General features: G+C 42.8%; 1 protein-coding gene across 8 annotated transcripts in view; it reads left to right on the top strand.

The window, feature by feature from the left end:
* FAM184A (family with sequence similarity 184 member A) overlaps positions 1-13,179 on the top strand; it is a 143,029-nt gene that overhangs the window by 53,504 nt on the left and 76,346 nt on the right. For all 8 annotated transcript variants that reach the window (XR_008312948.1, XM_053282918.1, XM_053282952.1 and 5 more), the window contains 3 exons: positions 3,144-3,325; positions 4,105-4,302; positions 11,132-11,254. Coding sequence is in view for 7 of the 8 variants with exons in the window: in XM_053282918.1 (XP_053138893.1) it covers positions 3,144-3,325; positions 4,105-4,302; positions 11,132-11,254 (503 nt within the window). In the remaining variant the exon portion in view is untranslated. The remainder of the gene's footprint in view (positions 1-3,143; positions 3,326-4,104; positions 4,303-11,131; positions 11,255-13,179) is intronic.

The following is a 13,179-nucleotide window of genomic DNA, read 5'->3' as shown; positions in this document are numbered from 1 at the left end:
TACATACCCCCACCCCCCCAATAAAAATAAAAGGATTGGCCTATTTGCTTTAAATTAAATATACATCCATCTGTACCAAATATCAAAGCCATAGGCCAAGCCATCTCAGAAATACACAAAGTGGGGGACAACCCATAAAAGTACCATATAAGTACCATATAATCCCACAGTTCCCACCCATGCACCTTCTGGGTGGCTCCCACAACGAGACAGGCACAGCACACAGTGGCGGGGGAGGCAGAGCAGAGGGCTTGCACAAGTCGGGGGGCAGCCAGCACTGTCCCCTTGCCTCTCAAACTCAGCCAAACCTCTGCCTCTCAAACTCAGCCTCTGCTGCTGGGCAGCCTTCATCCCATGCTGCTGAAAAGCCATGAGGCAAGAAGATGTCTGCATGCTAGCCCTGCCCACCCGGTGGCAGGGCTGATCAGTGGATGTGGGGAGTAGGAGCAGCAGCCTGCTGGGAGGCAGGGAGAGAGTGAGGCAGGGAGGCATTGCAGAGCCCATGACATTGTTCATGCGGAGAGAAGATTCTCAGTGCTGGCCGCTGGCAGGCTTGCTGCTGGTGTCCTCCAGGGTAGCAGGGAGGCTGGGGCTTCGGACTTGCACCCCAAGATCCGGGCCTAAGGGTGCCTCTGTGCCCAAGCATTGGTAGGGCTGCTCGTGTGAAGAGCCTCATTGCCTAACGTCATTTTCATTGGGACTACTTTGAATAATTTTCCTCAATATGTCTGCCAATGACATCTGTAGAATCTTATCCTACTACTTGTATCGTGATGATGATGCCAAGGAGGCAGCTGATCTTCAGACCCTATCTGGTTGTTCTGGATTGGATGGTGGCAAACAAGCTGAAACTTAATTCTGACAAGACAGAGATACTTTGGGTCAGTAAATCTGGTTTGGATGGGGTTGCACTTCCCCTGAAAGATCAAGGGGTTCTCCTGGATTCAACACTATCTCTGGAGGCCTAGGTGCTGGTGGTGTCCAAGAGTGCCTTCCACCAGCTTTGGCTATGCCAGCTGCAACTCTACTCAGAGAAACCAGAACTGACTGCTGTTACTCATGCATTAGTCACATCCAGATTATACTACTGCAATGTGCTTTGGTCAAGCTTCAGCTGGACCAGAATGCTGCTGCAAGGATGCTAATGGGCACTAGTTGCTACACAAGTATTATCCCTATCCTGCGGCAGCATCATTAGTTGCCAATTTGCTTCCAGGCTATATTCATAGTGCTGGTTTTGACTTTTAAATGCTTACACAGTTTGGGATTGGGTTACCTTTTGAACTGCTTATATGGATCTGCTTATATTTGTCTGCCAGGGCCCTCAGATCATCCAGTTGAGCCTTTTTCTCTGCCCTACCATTGACACAAATCCAGTTGATGGGGACCAGATGTTACCAGCTGAGCTTATTCTGCTCGCTTCCAGAAGCCTCCCTGGTTGCAACTGCATCTCCAGGCTTGGAGATGCAGACTTTTGCTATGCTCAGGAGCTGCACCACAATGTGAGCTCCCAGTCTATGTTATACATGGGGACAAGTCGCTTATTTGGCAGTGGACTGGTCACCCCTAGATTTGGCTGCAAGCCCCACAAATTGGAAAGGGGATTAGATCCACACTCCCTCGCTCTGTGCGGGGGCCCTGGCTAAGCAGACTCCAGAACTAGGTACTGCAAGTGTCTGTCATTCAAGATCATTTCGGACTTGGAATGAAATCTAAACTCCCCTCTTCCTCTCACAAGAGAGAGAACACCTGTTGTTAACGAAGCACTCAGGCCAGCAAGGCAAGGAAGATAAGACAACAGACTCCATTACAATAGGGATGAGTCGTTGATATAACTTTGAAGTGGTGCCCATCAAAACTCTTGATAGAATTATTGGGAAGCTCTTCCCAGAACAGGCTATTCTTTAAACGCACCTGCACACTCCAATTGTCCTCATAATCAGCCTAGAATAAAATAGGTGATTCACACACCTTCCTACTTAGGAGGGAAGATCAGACGCAGTGCATTCCAAAAAGGTTGTCTTGGTTCCCCTGTTCAACAGAGCAGGACAAAAGAAATGTGCCCCCAAGGCACATTTTGGGATATAAGTATCCCTGACTCCATTACCCAGCATGCTTCCTCGTGCATCCCACTGTGAAACATCTCAGTACCTCTCACTCGGGACCCCATCAGACTGCAACAAGAAACTCCAGCAGTTTGGAGTTCTCCTCTCCACCTTGGTGTTCTCCTCTTCAGGACAGGTGATATAGCCTCTTGCCCAGCTTCTTCAGGGTTGAACTTATCCCTTTATCTTATTTCTGAAATCTTGCCCCTCTGTCTTAAAGTACCTATCTAGCCCGCCTGGGAATTTACACATAATTTGGAACTTTAAGCTAAATGTGTCTTACCATAGTCTATTTTCAAACATATTTGCATTGCTTTTATGTTAGGACCACCTAGTAAATTATATTTATTTCAATAAACTCCTTTTTGTTAATTAAAACCTCTCTCTCAAACCAACTTTCTTGAGTTCATACTGTTGCACAAATTAAGGCTGATTGGACCTGTCTCCCGGTTTGAGCTTAATTCCCCACATTTGCCTGAACTGGGGGTGCCGACCAAACACCCTCGAGGCAGTTTCATCAACACAGAGAGGGCTTTCTCAGTAGTGTCCCCCAGTCTTTGAAATGCCCTCCCAGAAGGGCATTCCTTTGTCAGTCTCCCTATTTGCTTAGTTTTAAAAATAAAAAGAAGCTTTTAAAGACTGGCTGTGATAATTGAGTCATCTAGTTTACTAACCTTGCGAAGACAGAACTCTTGCTCCACACTCCTAAGGTTGCATTGCATGTCAACCATTGTTTCTATATTGTAATAGCATACAAATACTTGGGGTGGGGAGATGGGTTTACCTATGTCTGAGTGGCATTTGATAATTATGGGTTTTGTTTTGTTTTTGTTTTGTTTTTTAATAAATTTTTAATTATCAATACAAAATGCTCAATCCAAAAAATGTGATACAACATGCTTTCTAAACAATCATATTGTTTTGTTTTTACTAGGATCAATGTGTCTACATAACACTTGAACTGTATATGTGCATCTATTCTAACACAAGAGGTGCTGGAGGTATGTGATATTCTAAACTAATACTTGATGTTTACAGGCCACATTGGAATGCTTCAAGCTACTCAGATGACCCAGGAAGTTACAATAAGGGATTTGGAATCAGAAAAATCCAGATTAAAGGAGAAGCTGACTCAGTTAGAAGAGGAAAGAAATCTTTTGCAAAGCAAAACACAAAGTCTGGATGAAAGACAAAGGCAGCAAATTCTTGCACTGGAAAAGGTAAAGGAGGAACATCCTTTCCAAAAGAAAAAATGTCTAAATAAAATTATGTATCAGAAAAATGTGAGCTTCTGAACTGGCAGCCACTGTGAAACATAGGTAGCAGTTAAAATGATATAATTTTTCATGTAGTAGCATCTGCAGTGGTGAACAGTCTGGATTATCTACATTAAAAATGAATTATTTCACTAAGTTAGGGAAGAAAAAAGAGAAAGAAGGGAAGTCCTGCAGAATAAAATCTAATTAGCACATAATAACATCCGCTGAGTTTTGATTTTCATTCAGAATGCACTGGAAGTAACAAAAATTTGAAAAACCACAAAATTTTGTAAATGCAACAGTAAAAGCATCAAGCTAAAATTTGACGTGAAAGATTAGTACTTTACAATCTAAAGGTTGGCAGTAGAGAATATCACAGAGTAAGAAGAGAGTGATAAGCCGAGGCAATATGTGCTTGGATTTGTTTGTCGTTGAAATTAAGACAAAAACATATTAGGAAAAGTTGGTTTTGAGAAGGGATCTAGAGGGGGAAAGATTGGGCATAGCATATGTTTAGGGCAGGAGCTCTAGCCATAAGGGGGTGCAGCAGGGAATGGGTAGAGTACATTAGGGAGCATAAAGCTTTAGGATAGCTGAAGATGGTAGAGATGCCAGAGCAAAGATTAGGATTAGGACTACAGTAATTAATAGATGTAATCGATCCTAGTGCATGTGATTTCTTGAAACTTATTCATTCAGTTGGCACTGATGATCTTAAAAAATGTGCATTATTTGAACAGAAAGTCAATGAAGCAAGAGAAACACAACGAGAATATTATGAGAAGGAGCTGATAAAACTACAAGCAAGGCTAGAAGGGGAGGCTGCACAATTAAATGAGGCACATTCTAAAACCTTGGAGGAATTGGCATGGAAGCATCACACTGCTCTGGAGGCAGCACATAGCAATGCTAACAAGGAGAAAAGGAGACTGCAAATGGTAAGAGAAATCTAATGTGAGGACCATTTCTGGTTTTGCTATATAAACATATTTTAAAGTATAATTTTTAACTAACTAACATATGTTGATTGTTCCAGATGTCTTTTTCACTAAAAGGGTTGGTAAAACCTTCAGCTACACAATTATTTTAGAAGAAGAGGGACTTTGTATATTAATATCACTTCAGTAAAAGACAGACAGATTTCTCATTGGTTGTAATAGATACATATCAGGCTGCCTGGCCCAGTATTGGGTTCCTCTTGCCCAGTTCTTCCTACTCTGAATGGCATCAGCTCTCTGGGGTCTCACGTAGAGATCTTTCCCAGGAGCTGCTGCCTGACCATTTTTCCACTGGAGAGGCCAGGGATTTAAGTTGGGACATTCTACATATAAATCTTGTGTACTACCACTAAACTGTGGCCCTTCCCTAATTTATTTATTTATTTATTATTTTTATTTATATTTATTACATTTATAAACCACCCCATCCAGAGGCTCTAGGCTGTGTACAACTTTTTTAAAAGACATAAAACCTGCAATTCAAACACAATGCTAAAAACAATATAAAAACAATTCAAAAATGATTAAAACCATTTAAAACCAATTAAAATACTTTTAAAAAAACAACACCACTTTACTAGCCTTGGAAGGCCAGGCCAAATAAATAGGTTTTTAGGGCTCTATTAAAGGCCGACAGTGAGCGGTTATCTGCGGATATCTGCCGGGAGTGCATTCCATAGACCAGGAGCAGCTACAGAAAAGGCCTGATTCTGAGTTGCCACCAGATGTACCAGTGGCAACTGGAAATGGACCTCTCCAGATGACCTCAACGAGCGATGGGGATCATACCGAAGAAGGCACTCTCTAAGGTAATCCGGACCCAAGCTGTTCAGAGCTTTAAAGGAAATAACCAGCACTTTGTATTTCGCCCGGAAACAAATCGGCAGCCAATGCAGCTGTTTTAAGACAGGCATAATATAGTCTCTCCGGGTTACCCCAGAGACCAATCTGGCTGCTGCATTTTGAACTAACTGAATTTTCTGAACTACGTACAAAGGCAGCCCCACGTAGAGTGCATTGCAGTAGTCAAGCCTGGAGGTTACCAGCTGATGCACCACTGTTTTGAGATCATTCTCTTCAAGGAACGGACGCAGTTGTCGAATCAGCCGTAGCTGATAGAAAGCGCTCCTCCACCTGAGATACCATGGTGAGGCCTGGATCCAAGAGTACTCCCAAGCTGCGAACCTGTTCCTTCTGGGGGAGTGTAACCCTATCCAGCACAGGAAGATCTAACTCATCCCTTAAATTCTGATCCCCCACAATGAGCACCTCCATCTTGCTTGGATTCAGCTTCAATTTGTTATCATTCAGCCCAATACTGCCTGTAGGCAGGCATTTAGGGAGTGAATGCCATTTCCTGATGATGATGATGAGGAGGAGGAGGAGGAGGAGGAGAAATAGATTTGGGTGTCATCAGCATACTGATAACACCCTGCACCAAATCTGATGACATCACCCAGTGGTTTCATGTAAATATTAAAAAGCATTGGTGATATAATGGAACCCTGAGGGACTCCATATAACAGCTCCCGTTTTAAAGAGGAACTGTCACCAAGCTCCACCATCTGGAATCTTCCTGAGAGATAGGAGCGGAACCACTGCAAAGCAATGTCTCCTATCCCCAATTCCCCCAGCCGATCCAGAAGGATACCATGGTCGAAGGTATTGAACGCCACCAAGAGATCTAAAAGAACCAACAGAGTTACACTCCCTCTGTCAATTCCCCGGTAAAGGTCATCCATCAGGCCAACCAAGGCAGACTCAACCCCATATCCTGCTCTAAAGCCAGTTTGAAATGGGTCTAGATAATCGGTTTCCTACAAAACTGCCTGGAGCTGGTTAGCCACCACTCTCTCAATCACCTTAACCAACCATGGGAGATTGGAGACCGGCCTAACTGTCCATCACTGAGGGATCTAGGGAAGGTTTCTTAAGAAGTGGTCTAAAAATTGCCTCCTTCAAACAAGGAGGCATCCTATCCTCCTTCAGCGATGAGTTAATGATATTAACTAAGCCATCCCCACCAATCTCCCTGCTAGATAAAAGCAGCCAAGTCGGGCAAAGATCCAGAGAACAAGTGGTAGGCCGCACCGCCCAAGCAGCTTGTCCACATCATCAGGCATCACAGATTGAAACTGATCCAATCTAATACTGCAAGAGGGATTGCTGGACACCACCTTAATAGACTCTGCAGAAACAGTGGAGTCCAATTCGGTCCAAATACAGGAGATCTTGTCCACAAAGAACCCATTAAAAGCATCACAGCAGAACAAAGTCCCCAGGGATTGGTTTGAATTGGAAGGAGCCTGAATCAAACTCCTCACAACCCAGGACAGCTCTGCTGGACACGAACCCGCAGAAGCAATGCATGCAGACCAGAATTGTTTTTTTGCCGCACGCACCGCCTCCACATAAACCTTCAAATGGGCTCTCTGATGTGTCCTGTCACATTCAAGCCGAATTCCTCTTGCAGTATTAGATTGGATATCTGAGAAAACAGATAGCGGTTTTCAGTCACTTCCAGAAGTGATTGCAGAGAGTCCCAGTCCTCCCTTTAATTTTTGTGTATCTCTCATTGAGGACTGCAATAGAGAGCGCATGTGGGGCTGTGGATTACAAATGCTGAGACTTAAAGCTGGTTGCAAATCCTCATGTTCTTGGCCACATAGTAGTACTAATATGTGGTCTGAGTATTAGTTGCCTGAATAATTAGGATCTGTATGCCTAGAATGATGGGTGAAACATTTGTGGTTTGCCTTCTTTAGACAGTTGTATAACATCAGTTAAAAATGTGAGCTTTTATACTCCATGCCAGTCTCATTCTCCTGGTCTCTTTTGTCTGCCTGTTTACCCCTGTGGAGACATTGTTTTATTCTTGTATGCTATGCAAATGCAAGGGACAGAGAGATGAGCTTACCTATGTCTGATCTTCTAGGCACAAGTCAATGTATATATGGTAGGATGGGAGCTGGTGTTCATCCTTTACTTTTGTCTTCGTACTGCTGGTTTTTGTTTCATACTGTATATGTTGGTTTATTCTGGTTTTAAAATGGTTTTTATGATAAAATGTTATTTCCTTTTTTCCATTTGTAAGCCACTTTGAACATCCTTTGTGACATGAAAAGTAGCATATCAACAAATATAAATTAAAATTATTTCCAGAGTAATAGATGAACACCCTTATCCAGCAAGAGCATTGAAATAACCTTCAGATCCTTCTTCTGGATTTGGATCTGGATCTGCATTCACAAAATATCCTTAATTGCAGTTCTCGCACTGTACATCCAATATTTTGGCTGTTCCTAGCACCAACAGGAACAACAGCAGCAATAGCTGCTAGTGTTTCTAAAACCAACATCCTGGGAGATGGGCAAGTTATTTTGTTTTAACCATTTTTTCTTTTCTGTTGTTATTTATTTACTTACTTACTTCTATTTCTATACCACACTTCCAAAAATGGCTCATGGCAGTTTACACAGAGAAATAATCAATAAATAAGATGGAACCCTGTCCCCAAAGGGTTCACAATCTAAAAAGAAACATAAGATAGACACCAGCAACAGTCACTGGAGGTACTGTTCTGAGGGTAGATAAGGCCAGTTACTCTCCCCCTGCTAAATGAAAGAGAATCACCACTTTAAAAGGTACCTCTTTGCCAAGTTAGCAGAAGTATTTATTTTGCTTTATTGTAAACCACCCAGAGACATAAGTTTCGGTCATTATAAAAATAGGTTAAATAAATAAATAATAAAAACTGACAGCACTAACCATTGTTGAGTAGCTGGGTACATAGAAGATCGCATAGATATTCCACTGCTGTACACATTTATATCTGAATCACAGCCTATAGAGAGAGAGTAACATCCTAGTTTTGCAGTTGTGTAAATTATGTTGCACTTGAGTAAGAATGCAGTGCACATCAGGCGCGTAACAATGATAGGGCAAGGGGAGACAGTTGTCTGGGGGCCCCACTGCCTGGAGGGGCACCCCAGAGGCACCTCATGTGACTCCCCATTGCCCCCTGCCCAGCCCCAAGGCCCCTCAGCCCCTTGCCCTCTTCGCCGTCTCTCCTGCTTGTTCTCCTGGCCGGCAATTGAGGCAGCAGACAAGCTGCAAAGAGCTCCTTTTCTCCCGCCTCTCAGCTGATCGGCGGGTGGGCGGGGCTTCCACGGAGGTCTGGTATAGGCCTCTGTGAAGCCTGAACTCCAGTAGGGCCCAAGCCAGCCAGGAAGGAGGAGGCAGCCAGAGAGGCCTCCACTGTTCTCTGCAGCAGAAGACCCCCTGCTGCCAGGTAGAGTGTGAACTCCTTTTTGTGGTTACCTTCCCACCCCCCCACCCGGATATATAGGGATCTGCTTGCCATAGGGCTTTGATATGGGGGGGGAGGGACTGAGAAGTCTCTGAATATTTATTTTTAAACAGCTTGGAAAATTTGCTGGCTTAAAAAAAACTATCTAAAAAGTCCTATAAGTGGCTTGTTTCATGGCAGAAAATTACAAAAACTTCTGGAAGAAACAGTATTATATTTATTTTATTCATTCATTTATAAATGCACTTATGTTCAAGATGTTTTGTAACCCAGAAGGTCTGAGTGAGAACTGTGAAGCATGTCTTCTGCTTTTATTTTATTTTATTTTTCTTGTGTGTGAACTGCTCCCCAATAACTTGCAGGGACTTCAGGGTAAATCTGGCCAACATGTGAATGCAGCACCTCCATTCCAGAGGAGATGTGTGTTAAAGGGCTTTAAAAGCCTCCTGTGAAAAACCTCCTGGAATCGAACTTGACTGAATTTGTTCAGAATTCTGAGAAAACAAACATAGGTTCACCCTGCATGGTTGAAAGGCTCCTTGGCTAATCTGCAGCGAGGGGCCCATTTTAATCATTCATCTTTCTAGTGTGTTCTAGGCATTAAAAGTAAAACAAATGTATAGTACTCAATGTATATCACTATATATTGTGACGTGTGCGTGTGTGTATTCAGTGAAATGTATTTCCGGGCAGCATACTTATTTTGGAATATCAGACTTAAATCCTTGGGGGCCTGCGGTGTGTGGAGGCCCTGGACTTTGAGTGGGGGGCCCCCATTTTAAAATCTTGTCTCTGGGCCCACTCCAACCTTGCTACGCCCCTGGTGCACATCACTGAATGAAGAAAATAACCTCTGCTTCCGACTAGTTCTTGACTTAGCACAATTGTTGTGCAACTTCTTACACTGGGCCAAGCTCATATATGTGCAAATGGAGAACTCATTGCACAACCTGCATTTGTGTGGTTCCTCTTCCACTAATGATAGTACAACTTTGCAGTGCCCAACAACTGCAGTAAGTCTCTGCATGGGTGTCACTGTGGACTCTACCAAGAGGAAAGAATCTAATGAACTGCTTAGGCTCACCCAAAGGTTTAAATGAGGTCCTGGAACTTTTTTGAATGGCTGCTATTCAAATGATATCACAAACTACATCTGAAATTGTCTTGCTTTAATTTTTGAATATCATTTTAATTTGTCATGGGATGTTGGCAAGTATTGGGAGAAGAACCAATCTAAAGTTGTTTTAGACTGATGAAATTAGTTTTTGGCATTTTGAATTCCAGCTAAACGTTTTAAGTTCTGCTTGAATGGTTTGGAACTCCCTTGTAACATGTTCGTTATAATATTTCTTATTGTTAGTAAGTCTCCCACTAAAAAAATTCTGGGAGGCATGTACTGGTAGGGAATTATTATTTTTGCTGCATTGTTTTTATCAGGCTAAGGTTAATACTTAGCTGACAGTCCTTTTGAATTTATGCAAGGCTTCAGGCTCAGTAGCATGTAAGTAGCATGGCTATCTTAAGCATCCACACTCCCTATCAGTGTGTTTTATTGAGTTGTCTCATCACAGTATAATATTTTGTAACTAAATACTTTTATTAGATCAGAGTTTTTAAAATCATGTATGAAATTTAAATTTGGGTCAATTGTTTGTTTTTTTAGAATTACTCCTATGATTAAACTTGCTATATTTTGATAAATGTATTAGTGTGCTGTCACTTAAGGGTGTTGAAATGAGATATTTGAGAAGAAAAGGAGACTTGACATCTATAGCACTTTGACTTTTCTTTTCTTTCTTTTTTTATAAATAATGACTTATGTGAACAAGTACACAAGTGATACACTGAACAACCATGGCCACTAGAAAACATGTCAACATTATCTGTGTTACAACCCCAGCACAGCATCTTTCCAGTGGCTGTTGCTGGCATCTACATTGTGTTACTTTTTGGACTGTGAGCCTTTTGGGGATAGGGAACCATCTTATTAGTTGACATGTTCCTCAGTGAAATGTGGATTGTTGTGAACTGCCTGCACTGCTGCAAGCACCTAAAGAAAACACCAGCGCTCTTGCGCAACAGCACTCTCATACAAATACTTAAACTTGTGCAATCACAGTTCTACAATGCTACTTACATTGGAAATAATGTAAGTAGTGTTGCAGAAGTGTAATCATACAATCGCAAGAGCACTTGTGTCTACTTTAGGTGCTTGCAGTGATGCAGGCAGTTCACAGCCACCCACATTTCACTGGGCAACATGTTGGCTATTTTTCCCCAATGAATTGCTTTGAGAATGTTTTTTTGAGAAAGCAGTATATAAATCATGATAATATGGAAATGATAATGCAGTGGAGTTCTGCAAGCAAATGCTTTGTACAGTATTTTTATAAGCATATCTTCAATATGTAATGAATACTGAGCAGCATGAAATTTTATTCTATTTTTCATTGTCTTAAGGAGCTAGAGCAGCAATTTGAAAAAGAAAAGCTGCATTTGGAAGACGAGAAGAATCAGCTTCGACAGCAGTTAGAAAACCTGAGGGAAGAACTGACAACCAAGCTGGCTTCATCCAATCAGGAGGCAAGAATCAACTCAGTCATATCACCTAACTGTCATGTGTACTAGACCACATTTAATCAATAATGATATTTTTCTTAGTTGACATTTTAGAATTGTATATTAAGATTTTGTCTGTGGTGATTTTGTACATTAAGATTTTTGTCCACTCGTATTCATTGACTCTCATCTGGATTTTGGGGTGGATTTCCACCCCCAGCTGTGTAAACAAGCAAACCACTGCACTCCCAGAAATGCTCATGTTGGTAAACTCTTACCTGAACTCTAGTACATGATATATCCACAATTATGGCCCCTCACCACTTATGATACTTACGTTATTAATAAAAATATGACTTAGGATAGAAAATTACCCCAAAATGAATGGGTTCACAATGGTGGGGTGGTTTCTGTCCCATTCCCATGTTGTCATTTGGGAGAAACACCACCCCAGAAATTAATGCGCTTTTTATGGTGGGGTAGTTTCTATCCCATGCCCATTTAAAGCCATTTGGGATGGGAGAGAACATCCTGTTTCTCTTTGGAAACTTCAGTTTTGTTTCCCATGATGATAGTATCTCAAAACCAGCCTAGACACTGCTCCTGAGGGCAGATGAAACTAGCTCCTCCTACAATGTCAGACTGTGTTTGGAACAAGTAAAACATTCAGAAGCATCTGACTTCTGAGAGAGATTTTAACCAGCAGTAGCAGCCAATGAAGCAGTCTGTCAGGACTTCGGGGAGAGCGGGCTTTGCCCACTCTCCCCACAGATGATCAAAGTGCAGCCCTTGGTGGTCGGATCAGCCGCCCACACAACTGCTGGCTCTGTCATGGAGCCGGTGGGGGCTGCGGGGATCAGGGGCCACGAGGCCCTCGGAAGTCCCAGGGTGCCCCATGCGAGTGCACGGGGCATCCTGGAGAGACCCCAAGCCCGGGAGGCTGGCTGCAACCTCCCGGTTGGGGGTCCCGGTCAGTGGCAACACACAAGCAAAAAGATGAGGTTAATGGAGCGCTCACTCCATTAACCTCATTTAAGGGGAGGGGGAATTAGGTGGGCTAGCCACATTGGGAGCACCGGGCTTGCCTGCGAGCCTGGTGGTTCCCATAGTCACTGGGAAGCGGCCTAAGCTCCATTAGCCTGCTTCCCAGTGATCGTGGGAATAACCTCAATATATGTCAGCTTCATTATGCCTGGCATTCGTGGATCAACCATCCTCAATACACCTCTGGTCTTTCCCCATTTCTCCTAGTGAGATACAGCCCAGAAGGGGTGGGGTTGGAGCTTGGTTCCAGGTGAAGAGAGCAAGATAAGGTACTATAGAGATGGGATGTGTGGCAGTGATCAGTCTCCTGAACCTTACTCACTTGCCAGTGTAGTTACCAAGATAGTGGATTAAATGATAAGCAGAAATGGTGGTCTACAACTAGTCTATCACTTGCCCACTGCACAGTGACATGAGGTCTGGGTCCTCCAGTGATAGGCTAGACCAAGAGAAGTTTAATCCAGCAGGCCAAGATAGGTTCAGTCCAGCAGGAGGAGGCAGTGAGTGAAGCAACTCCCTTCCCAGCAATCTGAGACCAAGAGAGAGGGGCGGAAACCATCATGGACCCTGAGGGAGTAATCCAAATACTGCATGTACTCCTGGAGAGCCACAGCCAGTCAGAGTAGACAATGCTGCTTTATTATTTTATGTATTTATTCATTACAGTTATAAACCACCCCATCCAAAGGCTCTGGGCTGTGTACAACAATTTTGAAAATACATAAAAACACACAATTCAAAACACAGTGCTAAAAACAATATAAAAATAATTCAAAAACAAATAAAACCATTTAAAACGAATTAAAATACTTTTAAAAACACTTTACAAACCTTGGAAGGCCAGGCCAAACAAATAAGTTTTTAGGGCTCTCTTAAAGGCCAACAGCGAGCCTAACTGCGGATAT

The sequence above is a fragment of the Hemicordylus capensis genome, chromosome 1 (assembly GCF_027244095.1).
Source record: "Hemicordylus capensis ecotype Gifberg chromosome 1, rHemCap1.1.pri, whole genome shotgun sequence".
Taxonomy (NCBI): Eukaryota; Metazoa; Chordata; class Lepidosauria; order Squamata; family Cordylidae; genus Hemicordylus; species Hemicordylus capensis.
The sequence above is the reverse complement of the archived record's forward strand: the minus strand, read 5'-3'. Positions and strand labels throughout refer to the sequence as shown.